At 48.5% G+C, this 20,974-nt stretch overlaps 1 protein-coding gene across 5 annotated transcripts in view; it reads left to right on the plus strand.

Annotated features, from left to right (window-relative positions):
• Positions 1–20,974, plus strand: part of PTPN3 (protein tyrosine phosphatase non-receptor type 3) — a 127,575-nt gene that overhangs the window by 59,452 nt on the left and 47,149 nt on the right. For 4 of the 5 annotated variants that reach the window (XM_081151333.1, XM_081151334.1, XM_081151336.1 and 1 more), the window contains 6 exons: positions 5,144–5,251; positions 5,328–5,370; positions 6,879–6,957; positions 11,477–11,521; positions 14,966–15,018; positions 20,773–20,893. In XM_081151333.1, the coding sequence (XP_081007459.1) occupies positions 5,144–5,251; positions 5,328–5,370; positions 6,879–6,957; positions 11,477–11,521; positions 14,966–15,018; positions 20,773–20,893 (449 nt within the window). Of the gene's footprint in view, positions 1–5,143; positions 5,252–5,327; positions 5,371–6,878; positions 6,958–11,476; positions 11,522–14,965; positions 15,019–20,772; positions 20,894–20,974 lie in introns of those variants that run through there. The other variant, XM_081151338.1, reaches the window with a different exon arrangement.

Genomic DNA, 20,974 nt, shown 5'->3' on the forward strand with positions numbered 1-20,974 from the left:
AAAATTATGCCCACATTCTCACTTCCACCTGGAGTGTCTTTCCCCCTCTCCTTTGTGACATGAACTTGTATGATTCTTAGATGTTACTTCTTCTGTGAAGTCTTTGTCACCTTCCTGAGCTGGTTCTCCAGTTAGGGTCCCTGTATATGCCTTATTAGGGCCCATGTCATTGCACAAACAGCAGTTGTATTTACTGGGCTACATGTCTCTCTCTAAACTGTGAGATCCTGGAGGACAAGAATAATGTCATTTCCCCTGTACCAGGCACAGGGCTGGGCGCACAGCAGGTGCTAATTAAATGTGCAAATGGGTGGGTCCTGTCTGGAGGGTAGTGAGCCGGTCAGCCTCACAGGTGGCAGGATGAAGGCCTGGCTTCAAGCCTGAGGCAGAGGCAGGGTTAGGAATGAGGTCTCCAGTGTCCCAGGTCAGCAGTAAGATTTGTGAAGAGTCCCTGCTGCCCCGCCCCACCCCAGTTACCACACAGGCTCATGACCTTTGCCTGTCTCTCCCATCCTCTGGCCAGTCCTCAAGGGGTCAACCCCAATCCTGGGCTGGCTGCCAGCATCTGCCCCAGCCTGGAAAGTTCAGTGTGCAAGGAAAGATATCAGAAAGAGAAGGTGGGGGATGAGAAGATAACTGGAGGGTGATTACAGGCCACAAGAATGTAAAGGGAACAAAAACTGACCCCTGCGTCTCCTGCCCCACCCATAGGCCTGCTTCCTGCTGAGCCCAGCTCACTAGGGACCTTGATGGCTGGGCAGGCGAGGGGAGAGCGCAGTTTTCGTGAGGGCACAGTATGGTGGCTGCTAATTTCGCCTTCCTGGTCCAGGGTTAGGGCAGCTGCCTTGTCTCCCTTCAGGGGACAAGATGCAGACAGATGACTAAGGACATGGGAGTTTGGGCCCCTCGCCTGACAGAGTGGAAATGGACAGTAGAGAGAGATATTCCCCAACTTTCTACCCAACTCTCCCATCCACTTCCACAGCTCCCCAGGCCACTCCTCTAAGGTCAGGACCTCTTTCTTTTGCAAGTGGGGACATTATTGTAGTAGAAGGACACCCCCCAGCAAGGGCATGTAATTGTCTAGTTAGTTGTCTCTAGAATCTAATTAGGGGGCTAGGACATACACCTGTGACCTGTTTCTTAAGCCAGTTTGTAGAAAAACCATCTCTAGGGTGGCACTGTCTGAAAGAACTTTCTGCAGTGCTGCGAAGTGTTTTATTGAACACTTGAAGTGTGGCAAAAACACCTGATGGACTAAATTTATTTTAATTAAAATGTAAGTAGCTTTTTGTACTCTGGATGGCACAGTCGTTGTAAATATTTCTTAGAATACATCAGAACCCCCGGGATACGTGTTAGAAATAGAAATCCCTCGTTCTACCTGGGTGTTTGAAACATGCTCTCTGGTAGCCAGTCCTGAGACTCTGCATTTTAACAGCTCCCCAAGCAATCCCGATGCACATTGGAGTTTGGAAAACCACTGATTTAGGGGCTTTTTGTCAAGGTCATACATACCTCCCTTGAAAAGCAGCTGCTTTGGTTCACTGAACTTTGTCCTATCTTCTGTTTCCTTTTAACATTGTCATCCATAGAATTTTGTGATTGAACCAGCTCTGAAAGGTTACAAGTATCTCTTCTAGTTGCTGTAAACTTACAGTTAATTTATATCTGACTCCTTTGTTAACATTTATGTTGTTGATCTGGAGCTATTCCTCAGCCATGCACCTTCCTGACAAGAACATGAATGTTTACTTAACAGACATTTACTGAGCACCTACTATGTGCCAGGCTTTGTTCTGGGTACAAAGGATGCGGCAGTGAGCAAAGCAGAGCAAAATCCTGGAGAGGAACTGGACCATAGACAAATGTATACTGTGTCAATGGTATTATGTACTTAGACGAAACATAAAGCAAAGTAAGGGGACGGAGAGAGTGCCAAGGAAGGACAAGGGAGTGCGGTTATCATGTTATAGGCATCATCAGGGAAGACCTCACCTAAAGGAAGTGAGGGAAAGAATCCTGTTCTCTGGAGGAAGCACATTCCAGGTAGAAGAAACAGCAGTGCAAAGGCCCTGGGGCAGAATCCTGGTTAGTGTGGTTGTGGCACAGTATGTGCAGGCCAGTGTGTTAGGAGCTGAATAGGCGGGGAGAGTGGCTAGAGAGGCCAGAGAGATAACAGGGCAGTTGGGGTGGGAGGCTGGTGCAGAGCCTTGTAGGTCACTCTGAGGGCACTGAGTTTATTCTGAGTGAGACAGAAAGCATTGCTGGGTTTGGGCAGAGACTGACATGATCTGACTCAGATATCACTCTGGATGCTCTGTTGACAGTAGACTGGGACCAAGGGCTGAGAGACTATAACAGTCCAGGGGAGAGATGATGATTGGACAGGGTGGTGGTGTGGAGGTGGCTGAGTAAACCAAGTCCGGAAATATTTTGAAGGTGGAGCCAGTGGGACTTGCTGACAGATGGGATTTGGGATGTGGAAGAAGCCTCAAGGTGACTCCAGGGTTTTTGGCCGGAGCAGTCGGCAGGACAGAGTTGCAGTTACAGAGATGAGAAAAGCAGCGAGGGGAGCAGAAGTGACCAGGTCTGTTACTGTAACCAGAACTGTTGGGTTCGAGATGCCAGTTACTCCCCTACGAGGGAATGTAGACATTGGTAGTAAATACATGAGTCGGAAGTTTAACAGCAGGGGCTGGGCTGGGATATATGTGTGGGCATTACCAGGATGGGCAGTATGTGAAGCTGTGGACCTGAATGAGAATCCCTGAGAAGTGAGTAGACGGGAGATACGAAGGAGGTTCGATGCTTAAAGGGTGGAGAGATGAGAAAGGAGCTTAAAGGAGACAGAGGACTATCCAGGGAGGGAGGCGGAGACCAAGAGCAAGAGTCTGTGAATCCCAGGCAGGAACGTGTTTCAGGAGGGTGGTGAGCCCTGTAGGTGGGCACAGGGAAAGCCCCCACCCAGAGCAGGGATCACATAAGCCTTAGAGCAGAGCCTGGCGTCCAGGAGGTGCCCCGTCATTCTGAGCCGCGAATTTCTTTGTCATCATCACACTGCTCCCAGTGCTGGTTCCAAACACTTCCAGCAGCCTGGCCAAAGCTTTCTCACGTTGAGCTTGAATTTGAGGGCCTGCTGGCAGCTTACAGTCTCCAGCGCCTTCTGTTTTTCTACTCGTGGGGATTGTTTGCGCTGTCCCATTCAGACCCTTCAGCCCGGATCGTTTTGACCAGGAGTGGGCATCATCCGGGAAGCTGACCTGGACATCGGTTGTCCTTAGCCCAGCCCAGGGAACACGCCGGTCACTGACTGATGACCTCTCATGGGATGGGGACTGGGCTGGGAGGCTTGTTCTTATTATAAATGTGTCCTTTATCATATTTCAATTTCCTTTGAGAACTGGGCGAGTTGTGCACAATAGATGCTGGAATGGGCGAGTTACGTGCTCCAGAGGAGGGAGAGGCGGTGTGGTGGGAAGACGCAGGCTTTGGCATTAAGCGGACCTGAGTCAGGTGGTCAGACCATCCACCAGCTGATGGCACAAGACAGAGTATCCCGGGGCCTCTCTGCTTATCAGCAAAGGGGATGCTGGTGATGACTTTGTGAAGGTGCTGCAGAGATGAGACATTGTATTAAAAAGTGCACATAGTATTATCATGTCTGGCTCTTTGTAGGTGTTCAGTAGTTTATAGTTGTTAATAATATATGAAATATAAAGGCATAGAAATAATCACTTCAACAAAAGGAGCAGGTAGCTCTTTAACACATCGAGGGATCGTTTCATAATACAGGGGGAGAGAATCTCACAGTTTGGAATATGGACCAGGTTGTCTTTTCCACACTGTCACGATTCCCTTGTGATGGAGATGTGTCCTGGCCAGAGGGAGTGGCAGGTGCAGGACCCTCGGGCAAGGAAAGGGGATGTGTGCAGGCACTGGGCGTGTCTCGTGTTCACACACTTCAGATCAAACAGCAGGAGACCCTGCCGAAGAAGAGGCTGTGGGAAGGGGCCTGACAGTTACCTAACGTCTTTGTCCTGGTCACTGTGACCTATTTTCAGGTACATTATCTGCACTCAAAAAAAAAAGAGCTGCCTTTGCTTCTCGAGGTCTATTTCTGACTCAAATTGTCCTTAAGGTAAATGGCTTGGTTCAAAAGGTTCCTGAGAAGTCAGCCCGTTAGAGTAGAATTTGCCGTTCCCCAAACACCCCACGCTGTTTCCCACCCCTGGGCCTTTGTGCCGGGCCACCTGCTGGAAATGGCTTTTCTCAGCTCCTGCACCTGGAGGGAAGGGGTGTCACTCACTCGGCCCTGTCACCCTCCCAGACCCAGGTCAGGGGTTGCCTCCGCTCGTCCCCAGGTCGAGTGGAACATTCGTGTGTGTCCTCTTGTGTGCTCACTGTGCCCTGAGCATTCACGGCACACGGCAGCGTTCGACACGCCGTGGGACAGTCGCTGCTTCCACGGCTGGCCTCTCGGGAGGGAAGAAAGGGGCACTTCCTGCGCCTCCGTCCCCGTGCTCAGCTCGTGCTGCTCCGTCAGCTCTAAGCAGCGAAGGTGGCTGAGTCCCGCTCTGGATGTGCCCTGCGGCTGAATGTCGCCGCTGGCTCCTCACTTCAGATGGCGAGGAGCAGTGAGGCAGATAATGCCCCAGGGCGTCACATGCCAGATCAGTTTGAGGGGATTTGGGGTGTCATTTGAGTATTCTTAGCTCTCTTCCTTCACGTGGTCAGAGAGTTTTTTCTTCCCGTGCGCACGTCCCGTGCCTCCCGGGGAACCGACGGAAGCCCGTGTGGGATTAGTGTTGTGCTGGGGATAATCCGAGGGTGGGTCACCGAGAGCCGCTCTGACTGTGATTGCCGAGTTTTCCAATTTAGTCCTTGTCGCTTGGGAATCTCAGCTAAGGGGAAGCAAGAAGTCTTACAAAATTAAACGGTACTGTCTTCTTATGTCATTTTTCTTAGCCTACTTCCCATATGTACCATGTGGCTTCTTAATGTGAAACATTTCTTATCATGTGCACATAAAATCTCTGTGAATGTTTTAACTGCTTTTCCCTACAATAAAGATTTTTAACTACCAATTCTTAATTCGTTTTAAAATGTTGCCCGCTCGATGTTTTTTTGGGTTTTTTTCTAGAAACAAGATACCGGTCAAGTTCTTCTGGATATGGCATTCAACCACTTGTGCGTGACTGAGAAGGAATATTTTGGTTTGCAGCATGGCGATGAATCAGTGGACTCTCCCGTGAGTACCATCCCTTTCAGATGTGCTAGACTTCTGCACAGTTTGGTTTTATATCTTATATTTTCTTACCCGGCAGAGATGGCTGGAATCAAGCAAACCCATCAGGAAGCAGTTAAAAGGTGGGTGTGACCTCTCATTTCACTTGAACACTCAGTGTTAGTGCATCATGGCCCAGTTCTCCCCTCCGATCGTCAGCATGCCTGTAACATCAGGCACCTGTATTCCAGGTGGTCCAGGTGACATGAGCGAGGTGTTTCCAGCCTAGTGTCCGAGGGTCCTCACCAGCTGTGAGCAAGACAGGGAAAGATGAAAGCAGCCAAGATCCAGGGAGCCCACTTTCTTTTCACAAAGGAAGGAAGATGGTCTTTCTTAGCCCCATGTGAGAGGCAGGGTGGAAAAGAGACAGACACACACCTAGTCCTTTCCAACAGCGTAATTCCAATCTCTGGAAACGAAGGCCTAGGTAGGTGATGTCACAAGTATAACATATAGCTCATCAACCATGGGTGGGTCCCAGTGCAGGTTAACCCCCAGTTAGGATGTGCAGGGGGTCAGCCTGGACCTGGAGTTAACAGCACCACCCACCCTGGTACCCAGGCACCTGTACTGAGGTCCATTCATGGGTGCACACACACCAATTAGTCTTTGACACAAGCCAGTGGTACAGAGAGATGCTACTAAAGAGCGGGAAGGGTGGAGCCCAGAATGAATTAAGGGAGAGGAGGTGAGTGAGAGGAGCCTGGTGGAGAAGAGAAGGCTTGAGGTTCAGAGAGCAAGTAAGCGCTAAGCGCTTAGATAGGATCAATGGCTATTGACTGAGTAAGGGAGAGGAGAGAGATAGACATTAAGAACACCGATCTTAGCAACACCGTCTGGTACTCTCCTATTGCTATAGCTAGCAAAAGAAATGGGCTGTTTCATTCATACAAGTGGTTTGACTCTTGGTATTGTCGCATAAAGCCATAGTTGAGTATGGTAACTATGTAATATTTGCTAGTATATTAATCACTTTTGGAATTCACTTTGCATGAGAAGAATGACCTTTTTTAGTACAAAAATGTTTTTGAAATGTGGCATGGCAGAATCAGGAACCCCAGTGCTATAATTCTGGTTTTGTGATCAGCTGTGTGACCTAAGACAAGCCACACCTGTCACCCTGTTGCTTATACATAAAAGGATGCTACCAGTAGCAGCCTCACCTACTCATACTCATGATGGTGTTAAAATCGAGAATGTATGTGAAAATGTTTGCAAAGTATAAAATCACTATATATAGGAGATAGCATTCTTTGTGAATTTGTATAATTTGCTGATTTAAAAGGATTCTTCGAATTTCTAATATGGATATTGGAGTGCACTGTTTGAACACAGCTCTAAGTTAAGCCTGTAATAAGTAGATAATGCCTTATTGTGTGCTGATGCTGCAAAAATATTTTACTTCTCGTAGATGTGACAATTTCTGAGCAATCAGTTAACTTGTGCACTCCTTTTTTTTGAAATGAATGCTTTTATTGATGGAAAAGCCGTGGTCTAGTGAAAAATGCACCACTTATGGAAGAGCAGCCCGCTTACATACATTGACTTTTTTTAAAGGGAAAATTTAATTTGTTTTTGAAAACTGTTGTAGGAGGTTTCCCCTGTACCCTGCATTTTCGAGTAAGATTTTTTATACCTGATCCCAACACACTGCAACAAGAACAAACCAGGTAATGACATTTTTCTAAAGTTTTCTATTTAGTATATAAAAATGAGTAATCACTAAAAATGTAGTCTTTATTTTATCACTGTGGCCAAATACTTTCTTTGGGTATAACTGCGCCAATCATTATGATCCAATTAAAAATCAGGGTACACAGGTTGAAATTTTAATTGGCCAATTCGTTCTCAGTCTCGGGCCCACTTCTCTCCCGTCCTGACTTGTGATCCCCAGGGCACGCCCATCTGCCTCCTGCCTCCCCCACCACCCCCGCCTCTCCTGCCTGTTGAGCTCCTGTGTTCAGAGAATGAAGTCCCTTTCTACTAACGCGGACAGGGTTTGGAAGACGAGTTTGTAAAACAGTCACCTGCAGGTCAAGTAGCATGGTGTCTCCAAGGGCTTTAGAATCGAGGCTCTTTAGGGTAACAGGAGGTCTCTTAAGAATTCTCTGTCCGACCCCCAGCTGGTAGGAGCTGGAAAGGAGAGCTAGTTGGGCCAGGTCTTTCCTCAGTGAATCAGCCAGTGTAGACAATATGGGACCCAGATAAGGGAAAGAGGGCCGATAGGAGTTGTTTACCCCTCAGGACTTGGTGTCTGGCCCAGCCTTGTGCTGGCGCGTGGGCTTTGCGGGCTGGAACAGTGTTTGGAATGGAGGGGGCGGGCACAGGAACGTAGTCGCTGTTTGAACAGGTACTATAGGAACTCAGCCATGCCTCTGCTTTCCCCCGTGGCTACATTAAGCCCTTTTATTATTGATACTTTTATTTTGCTTAGGGAGGGAAACTTTTCCACCCGGAAAAGCAGTGAATGGATGTTCAGGAATATTGAATCCTGCTCTGCTCACTGTGGCCAGGAGACCGCCACCAAGGAGGCGATGTTAACTCAGCTGCAGGATGTTGCCCTGGTTTTCCCCTTTCTTTTTCTTATGGTAGTCGCATGATCACATTTTCACTTTGAATGTGTTTAAAGGCCAAATATTAGTCTGTTACTCTGTTTTGCCTTCTTTGTGCACCTCTTCCATCTACAACAGCAGACCCTGTTGATTTGACTGTGTTTACGGTGAAGTTAAATTTTAAGCCAGTGTGAGAGATGCCGTCGTGATTCATTGGGCAACCATGGGAGCGCACACGGTGTGAGTTTTCCCCCGTAATGGCCTTACTCGGGCGGACTGAGGGATAGTGTAGTAACGCTCACCCTGGCAGGTCAGTTCATAAGCCCACGGACACAAAGTGGTGACAGAGTCTGTAAGAGTATGTGTTTGAGATGACCCCGAGCCATCCCTAAATATCAAGTTCTATTCAAGGAATACTTTAAAAATGGCATGATGGGTCATATATGTGTGTATGTGTGTGTATATGTGTGTGTATGTATATGTGTATATGTGTATATGTGTATGTATACACACACATGTATATATGGTGTGTGTATATACATGTGTACAGTGAGGTTTTTAAATCACAACCCCACAGTAAAAATATTTTTTGATTCATTATACAAGTATATGTAAATTACCGAAGCAAACATTTCATAAAACAATAGGAAATGCAGACGTACTATGAAGTTTTCTGTTGTTTTTTCCTTTTAAAATGCCATCTGTGGCCCATTAAATTGATTTTACTACCAACGAATGGGTTCCATCTCCAAGTGTGAACTGTGAGGCCTAAATTGGTTATTGCCACCCATCACCCTCCTCCCTGCAATGCTCTCCAAAGAAAGAACTTGAGTGAAGAGCCTGCTGGGCCAGCCTCACCCAGGGGCCCCTCTCCAGCCCCCGTCCTGGTGGCTGGATGTTCACTTCCCTAGCCCGTGGGAAGGAAGCTCACTCCGTCCGGAAGCCAGCAGAGTCTCCCTGCTCCGCCTCCCTGACATCTGAGGAAAATATGGGGAGTTCAGGATGGAGGGAAGACTTGGAAGGAAGGGAAGGCTGCCTTCAGAGCTGCAAACGGCTATGATGGGAGGGGGGAATGAGATGTGCTGGCTGGTAGAATTATTGCCAGGGGTGGAGGCCACAGAAGGGCAGGTTTAGGCTCAAGATGAGTAACAGACTAATTTTTGTTTTTACCCAGGTCCCATATAAAATTGAATTTGTTCATGTGCGCTTCCTAAAATTCAGTGGTTCAGGACTGACACCCAGCCCCACCACCCCACCTCCCATCTTCACATAGGTGGGATCTCCTGTGCAGTGTAGGGTAGAGCTGTCATCTCCTAGGATTTGGGCACCAAATTTCCCTTTAAGCAGCAGGAGCCCTGGCAGCAGCCACCCCTGTGCCTCCCGTAGAGCTGGGCCAGGCTTCCACCATTAATTTACTTGTGTGTGTGTGTGTGTGTGTGTGTGTGTGTGTGTGTGTTGTTTGTTTTTTACTTAAATAGTTTTACCTGTGTTCCTGGCACATAGCATTTTCTGAAGCCCCAGCTCTGTAGCTTATCCAAACGTTAAGTTCCCTTTTAGAAATTTAGCTCTTGAGTGAAAGAAGGAATGTCAGAGGTGGCATTTGCTCTTTCCTGAGGATCCAGGCAGGGAGGCGTGTTCTGCTTTTTCTGAAGTTGAGCTCCTGGATGGGGTGCACCCTAGGAGTGATCATTGCATTTCTGACGACAGGCGCAGCCAGCATCTCTCCTCAGAGCCTTTCTTTTATTCTAACTGCTAAATAAATGTCTCCTTGATGGTGAGCCTCCACAGCTGCTGTTTCTGATCAATTTAGATCATTCTAAACAAAATTTCATTTACTGGCAGACTCAAAGTGAGTCTCCTTTAAGATGTCCAGGAGGCCTGCTAGGTTCAGGTCTCACCCCACTGTTCTGACCTCTTCATGATGGAGCCGTGGGGTTCACTCACAAGCGTTGCTGAATATACGACAGGGTAGTGTTTGATGAATGGTGGTGTCCAGGTTCATGTTCTCATTTAGATCCCTAGGAAGATACTCCGATTAGCTAGGCTCGTCAGTGAAAGCCCAGATTTACCCTTGGATTATCTCTAATTCTCTCCCTTCTCTTCTTTCTCTCGGTAGCATTGTGGGAGGAGAGAACACTTAATTCTGGTTGAATGTTAGCTTGGGTCAACATAGAAACAAATTAGAAAGGACTGATTATGTCGCCCTAGGTGGAAAAGGTAGAGATTCCATTATGGAATAAGCGTGAATCAGCAAATCTGTCTTCTACCGTCTCTCAAGGCTGGTTTTCAGTGCATTAAGAGTAGCTGATGATAATTGTAGTCAAAGCAACAACATCAGAGTTAGGAAATTGATCATAAGCTTTTTAGTCATTAGGTGCATAAGAAATTTGTAGCATAGTCATATTTTTTTCATAGCATAAGTGTCCAGGTTAAAATGAGACATAACTGACCCCCCATAACCTCTCTGAATATCAGTGTCCTCATCTATAAAAAACGGAGGTGGTGGTCCCTACCTCACAGAGTTATTATGAGGCTGAAATGAGGCAATAAGTTCTAAAATATCATGCATACGGCCCAGAACTGTGCAAATAGGAAGTTTTAATACCACGTGAAGCAGTCACGTCTCAAAATACCAACACCTTCACCTTTGAACATAGATTTGAAGAAATAATGAGAAGGATCTGTTTAAACTGCCGAAATTATCTCTCTCCTGCCCCTGAACACTTCTGCGGCATCTGTATCATATTTCAAGAAGTTTCGCTTTTGTCATCTTGGCCAGACGCTGGAATGTCTATCCCATTGGAGACCAGGCTTTAAAAAAGAGTGGGAGCTAGCAGCCAAGTGGCATGGGTGTGCCACATCCCTAAATATAACACTGCAGGGCCCTTCCCAGCCTGCATGGCGCTGCATCTCCCGTTCCCTGGATGGAGGGCAGGCTCACAGGATGGTGAGGGGCCTGTGACCACTTACCCAGCTCTGCCCACAAATCAGACCCCGGGTTTTGAAGTGACATTGCTTACAAAGAAGTGCCGAATCCAGCTCGGAGGTCCCGGCAGCCTACAGTTGACTAATACACTTTTGCTGGAGCCCCCACAGTTCCTGGGACACAGGAAAAAACCCAGCTGGGTGCCTGCTCCCCAGATGTCCTCACAGACCCTCCTCTCCTCAGCAACTTCGTGCAGAGGGTATGTGGGTGTGCAAATGCCGCGTTCAGAACAGCAGCCCCTTCAATGCGTGGGGGCTGCCCGTGAGCAACGCCTGTAGGTCCTGGTGCTCTCGGGCACCCCAGGTTTGATTGGGGAGGTCCAGGCTGAGGGTGGGGGCGCTCACTGACCAGCTGATCCTTGACAGGCTGCTTTTACCCTGTCCATCCCTGCTCAGCCACCCCCTAGGACAGCATGTGTTGGCAGGAGGCTAACTGGCAGTCGCCCCTGCCAATCAAGACCGAGGCAGCCACACGAGCCGTTGTTACTGAAGAGGCAGCTTTGAAATGTACAAAATAGTACCCGATGCTTTAGACAGAAATGTGCCTTTATGTATTTTGTTTTTCAAATGTATAGGTCTTATCTATATATATATATTTTTTTGCGTATTTCCATTTGAGTATGATGAATTAATGAAAATAATTGTTTCATAGGCATTTGTATTTCTTACAACTGAAGATGGATATTTGTGAAGGAAGGTAATGAGAATTTTGTATTCCTCTTTCTCTGTCAACTGCCAGATTAGCAAAGTCCCCGGTTCTAATCGAATGAGCATGCGCCCCTGGTAACGACACTAAACGTGCTGAAGGCAGCAGTCCTAGGACACCAAGCCTTGGGCAGCCGTGTTAGACTTGGCCCTGGTGTAGACAGGCTAAGGATCGATACAATTCAATTCATGTTGTTTCAATTTTGTTACAAAAGGTACAGATATCTTTCTGGTAAAGACCTGAGAAATTTGACAGGGAGGGAGGGTCCCCGAATGTAAAATAGACCTCCTTCAGGAAGGCACATCAGGCCTCGTTTAGGTTCCCTTCGGATCCCCTTCATACCTGCAGGTGATTCATTTCCTCTCTGGGACAGTTTTTGCTTGAAAACGTGAACACTTGCCCATGATTCAGCACTTCTTGTGTATCGGGACCATCTCAGTGGCTGGAAAATAAGCTGCAAATAGCTCTGGAAGGGAGAGGACATGCCCAGCGAGTGGTCCCTGAGCACCTCCTCCAAGTCCTGAGTTTGTTCTTGACTTACGGAAGAAGGCTTGGCAGGTAAACGGGTGGACGGCCGCATCTCACTCCCTTCTTCTCGCCCCCTCTCCCTCCTGTCAGCTCAGTCCTGCTGAGGAGTGTCTGCAGAGCCTCTCGTGTGCTTTCGTAAGGGAGCCTGCAGGCCGGTGGGGAAGTGAGACCAGAGCCCACAAAGCAGTCAGGACCAGGATGGGTGTGGAGAGCACAGCGTTCATAAGGTTCTAGAAGGAGATGCCGGTGTGGGCTGGAAGCCTTCCTGCATTGCTGTGATGAGCCAGGGTTGGGGTTGGTGGTGAAGTGAGGAGTTGGATCTCCCTGGATAGTGGGTGAGAAGAGACCCCACCTCCCCACAGTCCCGTTTGGGAGCCACATGTTGGGGTCTGACAGAACAGAGAGAAAGGGCTCTTCACGTCAAACCTAGACATGCATTTGTGTCCAGCAGGCAGAGGAGAGCTGTTGGCGGTTTTTACGCAGGAAGGATATGATGAGAGCAGCATCTACACACGGTGTCCGTGGATGAAGGAAAGGCTCAGAGAGGCTGAGGGGTTTCAGTCTAGGTGAGAGGGAAGGCGCAGCCCTGGGGGAAGCTGTTGCCAGTGGCCAGGTCAGAGACTGGGGGCGCATAGCAGTGACGGCGGGGGGGGGGGGGGGTGGAAGCCTTCAGAAACGGACATGTTGAAGAAAGGACAGCCTGACCCTGTTGACTCTTTAGCAGTCATAGGGAATTTTCTAATTTACTCATCCTTTCACTCAAGGGAGGGACGACTCCCTTCTCTGGCACAACCGACAGGCCTTTGGGCTTCTGCTTGAATACCCCTAGTAATGGGGAGCTCACCCTTTCACAAGGCAGCCGTCTCACATTTCAGCACAACTCTGGGTTGAAATTACCCACCCCTCCTCTGGAACTTGTCTCTCTCTCCTTTACTCACTGATGGGTTTTTCTCACCAGCACTTTGTCAGCACCTGCTATGAGACAGGCAGTGTACTGTGCTGGTCAGATAGGACGGGGCCCCGCCCTTCAGGAGCCTTCAGTGCAGCTCTGCAAGTATCAGAAGTTGGTCATCTTGGTTTGTTTCTTCTCCAGACAAAATGCCCCTTGTTAGCTTTTGGTGAATTGATGGAAATCTGTTGAGGGCCATGGGCTTCCTGGCTGAGACCCCTGGCGTCCTGGTCATTCTCTGGTCCGCAGGTGGCCCTCGCCGCCTGTCTGAGGAGAGGGCCTGCCGCTACCAGGTGTGTCTCAGGTGTGCACCAGGGCAGCACCTGGCCCTTTGTAGCTGTAGATCTTTTGATGGACGCACTGGATCTAGTTAGCATTGCTCCTGGATGCCAAATCGTGCCCTGACTTGTTTGACCTGCCAGTGGTAGGCAGCAGGAAGGCACCTGTTCCTTCGGCCGAGATAGGTGATCTTGTCCAACAGGTGGAGACCCTAAAGCGCAGAGAGGGAGAAAGGCGTCTGTTAGGAAGATGTGGCCCGTGAGTGGCTGAGCCGAGAGTAGAAGGCAGGCTTCCCAAATTCTCTACTTCGTATTTACACTCTCCTTCGGAGATGTTTTCCTTTCCAACTTATTCACGGGATTGTTTCTTTGATCTGTACTGAACCCCCTTAGCCTCTCTCCTAAGTTGTTCCCAAGTCCCCTCGCCTGCTCTTCCTGCAGCAGGGACCCTGGCTTAGATTCCACCGAAGCCCGTCTTGGTAGGAGAGTGAAGGGCTAGCGTGTGCTCTCCCCAAGGGCTCGCCGGGTCTCCACGCGAAGGCAGACAGTGAGCGTCCCTGGCTGTCTGCAGACTTGGAGAGGGCACTTAGGTCTTCCAGCCAGGCCCCTCAGAGGGCGAAGGCTGCCCTCCCACGGAGCTGCAGGGCCAGCACTCGGGCAGTGGACAGGAAGGGGAACCCTGACAGCCCAGCCAGATTAGTCAGCGAGGTGGGGGTGACTCACATCTTCGTGGGCTGCCATGGAAACCACATGTTTTCTCCACTTCCCGTGGGGTTGCTGGGAAGAACGCTTTTAAAATCTGTGTCTCCCCACCCTGCAAGCCCTCACGCCTGCTGCTGCGTTCAGCCCTTTCCCGATGCACCCCTCCACCTGGCGGGGATCCCTGCTCCAGGTCTGCTGGCCGGGCTCCTAGGTAGACCGTGGGACCCAGTGGAATGGAGAAAAGTGAGCACTCAGAGGATTTGAAATACGACCAAGACAGGGATGTAATGGCAGGCAGAAAAGGGGTTTTGGAGAGGGCGGTGAGCTTAAGAGGACAGAGGAACAAGTCCAGCCTGGAGTTTGTGGATTCCTGGTGGATGGCAGGAAACCGGAGAGGTGGGCAAACCATTCCCCATAGACTGGAAGCTTCAGGAGAGTGAAAAGATTTAAGAATCTTAAATAACCAATTTAATTAGGTAATTTAAAACTCACTGGAGTTTTAAAACTCATAATACCTCTCTATTTTCTCCTTTCAAGAGAAGGTCACCCTTCGAGAAAGTGGGTAATCCAGAATCATAGAGTTAACAGACCTTAGGGGTTTAGTTAGAGAGCCCTGTGAAAAGTCTCATGTCTCTACCAGAAAGATTCGAAGGTCGTCCATTGATCCAAGAGTGCAGTTTCTCACTTTTCCTCTTAGTGATATGAGCCTGGCCTCTCTTGGCTTCACCAGCCAAAACCCTGGCCAACCATGATGTTCGTAGTATATGTATTAATGTATATTATTTTAAACATGAAAAAGTTTTCTTTTGATGTTTTGAAATCTTTAGTGTTACACTGATCTTTATTGATACCAGTTGTATCATAAAATTGTCTTTTTTATGATTCACGGTGTGTTTTAATAGTTAACTCAAGAAAGAAAAGACAGGTGATAATGTTTCCGGCTCGTGTGCCTTTCCTGACATGTTTTTCTCCCGACAGGCTGACCTGCCCTCTTAACTCAGCGGTGGTTCTAGCATCCTATGCAGTGCAATGTAAGTCACAAGGGAGCGCGTCACGAATGGACGGATTGTTCTGGCTTCTCCTGTTGGACCGTGTCCCTTCCCCTCTTCCCAGGAATCCTATTGGGAAGGCATCTCTGGTTGTCCAGATAGTTCCACTCTCACCCTGACTTACACCCTCCTTCAGCTCAGAGAGGTTGGACGCAGGAAGGTGGTTGAAGGAAAAAGAGTGATGAGCTGTGGTGTGAGGTTTTCTCCCAGGGGAGACCGTACAACAGAAGACACCTGTCGCCATTACGTTTTCCGGAGGCTTTGCTCACATTTTGGATTTGTTCTCCACAACAACCCCCAGTGGGGCAAATATTTATACCAGTCACCTCCTACACACCCAGAAACCGAGGCCCACCTAAGTTACGGAGTTTGCTGGAGGTCATTCTTACTACTTGCTTGGTGCCGCTCTAAACACTGCTAGGGTCTTAGGAATTTATTTTTAGGGTTTCCATAGAGCTAATGGGTTTTATATATATTGATGGATAGCAGTACCATCTAATAGAAATACCATGTGAGCTGAATATGCAATTGAAAATTTTCTAGTAACTGTATTAAAAAAGTAAAATGAAACAAGTGAGATTAGTTTCAATATATTGTAACCCAATATATCCAAAATATTATCATTTTAGTATGTAATTAGTGTAAAAATATTATTAATGAGATATTTTACTCTTTTTGTACTAAGTCTTTGCAGATCCGCCACATTTTACACCAACAGCACATCTCAGTGTGGACTGGCCACCTTTGAAGTGCTCAGTAGCCACGTGTGGCCAGTGGCCGCCATACTGGGTAGAAAGTCCAGATGGACTTTTCCCACAAGGCCTGTTTAAGCTGGAGTAAGAATCTGCTCATTCAACCTGCAAAACTTGATCGCGCGTCCATTCCACTTCGGCCCTGTGGGAGATGCGGGGTGTGAGCCGTGAGGTTGATGAGCCAGATGGAAGGCGAAACATCACCTGATAGGCAGTTCGCTGGGTGTGCCAGTTCAGTGCACCACATAGAGCTGCGCAGAGCTGCACAGAGCTGCGCAGAGCTGCATGGTAGCTCCAGACTCAAGAAAGCCCCTCTGAGGCCCACACCATCTTGGCCCGCTACATGCTCCCTCAGCTGACTGCATGGTAGCGAGTTAAGAGATCAGGGTGGTCCAGTCGCAGAGCAGGCGCAGGCTGGACTACTTACCCTACTGTGGTCTCAGAAGAGGCAAAATAGCAAGAGAAGGCTCACAGGGACTCCCGAGGTGGCCTTAAGTCTGCCTACTTCCCTAGCAGCAAAGGACAGAAATGGGAGAGGTGAAGGGCAGGGTGACTGAGCCTGCAGCTTACCTGCCTACCTGCGTAACCTCGGGACGTGAAAGAGACTTTTAACAGTGACCCTACTCCTAGTAAGATGAGACCCAGTGTTAGCCTCTCTCTACCTGCATCTCCTTCCCCCTGATGGGAAACTGAGAAGAGCTGCAGTGGTCGGCCTGGGTGGATTTGAAAGCTCCCTTTCCCCTCCCATATGTCTGGAACAGACCTGGCGATGTCGCACCTGTGTGGGAAATGGCACAGTCAGCAGTCAGCTGTATTCTTAGCGCCGTCTAGACCTCATAGACAGCATCTCTGCCAGGCTGATTCGCCAAGGAGAGCAAGCTTTCCTACATCTCAGAGCGAGTTTGGTGTCCACAGCCAGAGCTTTAGGTTTGAGGAGCAGAAACACTAGAAAGGAGGTAGGACACAGTCAAGCTTGATTTAAATCCTGGCATCTGCATTTGCCACATATGTGAATCTCGAATTTCTCACCTGTAAGAGGGAGGTGATGATGGTGATTACAACAACTTGCAATATGACTACTTGGTCAAATAGTATAAGTGAAGGTGATCGGTAACTAGAAACTTTATAGACCATCGCTGTTAACCGAGTCAGTGAGAGCACAGACAAGCCATATTACCTGGGCCCTGCTTCCTGCACATGCGTGACCTTGAACCTCTCCAGGCCTCAGCTGCTTCATCTGTCAAATGGGGATCGTAACACTATCAACTGCATAGGGTTATAGTGAAGGTGAAATGAGTTAATACATGGAAAGCTCTTAGACTAGAGCCTGGCACATGGCAAGTGTTAACTGTTACTGTATTTCCATGTCTGCCCAGAAGAAGGCTTTTAAAAAGAACTGCCTGTTATAAACACATTCTGTTTTGAATAAAATTTAAGAATGAGGGGAAAAAAATCCTCTTCTGAGCTTCAGTAGTCAGGTTCCCCTCTGCAAAAGACTGATAGATTAGGGGCTAAAGAAAGTTATTAGCCCCTAAAAAATGCAAACTAGCTTCCATGGAAATATTAGCTTGACTGTCATGCTAATAATATCGTGGGTTGTCAGGCAAGTGGTTTTAAGTACAAGTTCTTTATTCCTCCACCCTCAGTAAACATGTTTTTCCATGCTCTGTGTATACATTTCATTAAGATTAAATTTTAGATATGAATTTGCTGGATCAAAGGGCATGCCTATATTTATCTGATACATTTTGCCACATTGTCTCTCAAGAAGGGTGTCTAATATGAAGATAAGCCCTACCCCGCCAGTGATCAGTGAATCAGCCAGCCCCAAGGCACATTTTCTTACTAGATAAGGTAAAGTGATCTGTGGGTGGAATGCCTGAGAAGTCTTGATGGCAGAAGATTGCTGGTCCCTTGTCAAGGGTTTATGAGGCTCAAAGAATACAGTTTTTAGAAATGTATTTGCTCCATAATGCCCTCTGAGCCTCTGCCATGTGTGGGTTCTGCGCCAAGCTCTGTATGAACAGACAGACAGACAGACGCTGCTCTACACACAGGGGCCCACAGCCTGGTGGGCAGGCAGAGGTGGACCAGGTGAGGCTGGCAGTAGGGATGCTGCTTCCTGCCTGGCGGAGAGGGGAGGGAGTCTGGAGAAGCTTCCTAGCGAGGACCCCTGAGAAGAGCCTCAAATGTCAGGTGGGAGTTGGAGGAATAACATACGTAAAGGGCGTTCCCGGAGGAACAGCTGGACAGCTTGAAATGCCACCCATGTGAGTTTCTACAACATACTCTCTTTTTTACAAAACATAAAATATCAGCCAGGAGAATGCATGGAACTTAAAAGGCAAGGTATTTCCCACACACAAGCCCTTATTTCCTTTTCTTTCTGCTATAATTAGCGCTTTTGCATGTATTGCTTGGGCGTGTGGTATAGTAAATAGATAAGAGTGTGGACTGTGGTCGGAGCCTAGGCTCCAAGTTACCAGCTGAGCAACAGTGGGCAGGGCTCTTCCTTGAGTCTCAACTCCTTTATCTGTTAAATGAGGGATGAAAGCATCGCCTAAGGCCTGGTTATCAGGAGCATCTCCTGCTAAGATGTCCTTGAAATCAAAGTGGAAACTGCCCTGCGCTTTCCAAACGTTTTGTGTGTCACCAGTTAACTTTGTTTCCCCCTAGTGGTTAGCACAGGACTTGCACAGAGTATCCTGCTAAGGTTTCAAGGGAAAACCATCCTATGGGGAGGGAGGTACCTTCATTGGTCCTGCGTTCAGTTCAGACGTTTGTAGGTGACTTGACTAAAGAGAGAACCTTGCTGTTCATGTTGGGGGTGGGACTGTTAGTTATATGACGAGTGACCAAATCAAGATCCAACAGGATCTTCTGAGCTAATGAAAACTACCTTGAGGCTCAGGAAAATCATTTGCAGCATTTGGTTGCCCTCTGGGGACATGACCACTGTCGTCAGCATGTGGCCAGCAGCAGCTCAGTGGATTGTAGGAGCACTAGCTGGGGTATGGATCTCTGGACTCCTGAAAATTGGCTGTGAATAGAGGCAAGTCCTTTCTCTCTGGACCGTAGTTTCCTTCCCTTTACCATGAAGAGTTTGGATGGGGGGATTCTGAGGCTTTCTCAGGCTCTCCTCATTGTGGACCCTGTGCAAGGGCATCTGAATCACGTCCTGTAAATGCGCCATTGCACACCTCGCTGTGCAGAAGCTCACTTGTGAGCCACAGTTGTGCTGACATCATGCAGCCTGGGCATTTTCGTCCACAGCTCAGCTGCATTTGGCTGGCCTTCACGGCCTGCGGTCTACCCTTGACCAAGTCGGCGTGATAGATCTCTTGGCTTTCTGCCCTCTTCCCCTTCCAGAATTGAACTTTGCAGTAGCTTCTGTACAGGTCAGTTCCGGCAACACATTCCTGATCACCTACTGTCTGCCATGCCTAACAGCTAGGCCCTAACGATGGGTCTGACCCACTCCCAGCCCACAAGGAACAGCGTAAGGAAAAGGAATCCCTTCCTTGCAGTGTGATCTCAGAGAGCGACCCTTGAGCATGGTGGCCGTTGAGGGTCAGCGAGGCTGAGTAGATGTAAAGGAAGATACCCTTGCATCTGACCTTTCAGCTTTGTGATGACTTTCACCTGGCTCATCTTTTTTCCTTCTGGGATTGGCCATGAAACATCACCTCAGTTCTCCCCAGTCCTGGTCCTCGTGATAGAACAGTTGTGTTTGATTTAGAAACCTTATGTGCCGAGTGATTGCTCTGAAATGACCGTGAGTCCTCAGAAGCACCCTAGCATTGAAGCCAGCCACAGGAAGAATTCATGAAAACCTTTGGAAAGATCTAGGTTCACATTTTAAGAAAGATGAAATAGCCGTTTTTTGTCAGGAAAATGAAATACTAGATGAATTGCCCAGCAGAGCTGCAAGTTGTCTCTCTCACGCCTGTTTTTATACAGATGGAAATACTGAATCTTGGGGAAGGGAAGTAGGTGTCCTTGGGTCCCTCAGGCCAGACCCTTGGCTCCCCACCCAGGGTTCTTATTCCTAGTCCTCCCTGTAGTCCAGACGCCTAGGTGGGTTGAGTCCTGAGGGCAGCCACATGCAGTGGTACATGTTGGGCACTCACTGCACAGCTCTCAGGTGTACCCACCACACCACAGATCTCAGTGGGCCATGTCTGCGAGGGCAGTCAAGGGCTTGGAGGGAGAAGTGCCACTTGGATCAGGGGCCAGTCTAGGAGTTCCCCCTTTTCTCTTCCCTCTCTGGTTGCAGGTCCCCAACGTTATTTCCCTGACAGCCCCAGCATCTGTCTTGCTGTCTTCTGACTCCCCTAAGAATGTTTACTTCCCAAAAACTCTTTCCGTAACCTTGCCAGGGCCTAGACCCTTCAGCCCCACCCCCTCCCATTCCACACATACACACACACCAGCCTCTGAACACACCCTGGTTCCCTTCCTTCCACACTTCCTGAATTCCCGGGAGTGAGTCAAGATGCAGACCGTGATCGGGTCAGCATGACCTCACCTGTTTTTTAGAGCAGGTTGGTCCAGTGTTAAAACAACCTTGGGGCACTACAAAGAGAGTTGGCACAGGGCCTGGCATACAGAGAGTGGCGTTTTTCTGGGTGGGTTCTTTTATTTTTCTTTGTCCGGGGGTATGAGCACAACCTGCTGTGTTGACCAGAGTATGGAACAGACGTGGGATTAGAATAAGACCCAGATCCAAATAGCCTCCCCTTTCCTCCTGTGTGGCCTCAGGGACAGAGAGAATTTGGTTGGAGCACGTGTGGCAGCCCTTCACCTGTAGGGAGAGTTCAAGTAATAAATATGGAATCTGGAGCTAATGAGAAACTCAGGTTCCTGTGGGGGCAGAGCTTTTGGGGAGAATATTTCCAATGAATGTTTTTCTTGTGATGCTATAGATGCTTGTAAGTACAGACCATGCTGAAAAGGCACTCTCCTCCTCCTTCTGTCTTGATAGCTCATTTTGGAGACTATAATTCTTCCGTTCATCAGCCGGGCTATCTTTCTGATAGTCAGTTTATACCAGATCAGAACGATGACTTTGTAACGAAGGTGGAGTCTCTGCATGAGCAGCACAGGTGAGAGGAGGGGTCGGGTGGCCTACTTTGGGAACCCAGGTCAGGCACCGCCAGCCCCGTGCCTCCTTGTGTGTGCCGTGG

This window comes from Miniopterus schreibersii (assembly GCF_964146895.1).
Source record: "Miniopterus schreibersii genome assembly, chromosome: 11".
Lineage (NCBI taxonomy): Eukaryota > Metazoa > Chordata > Mammalia > Chiroptera > Miniopteridae > Miniopterus > Miniopterus schreibersii.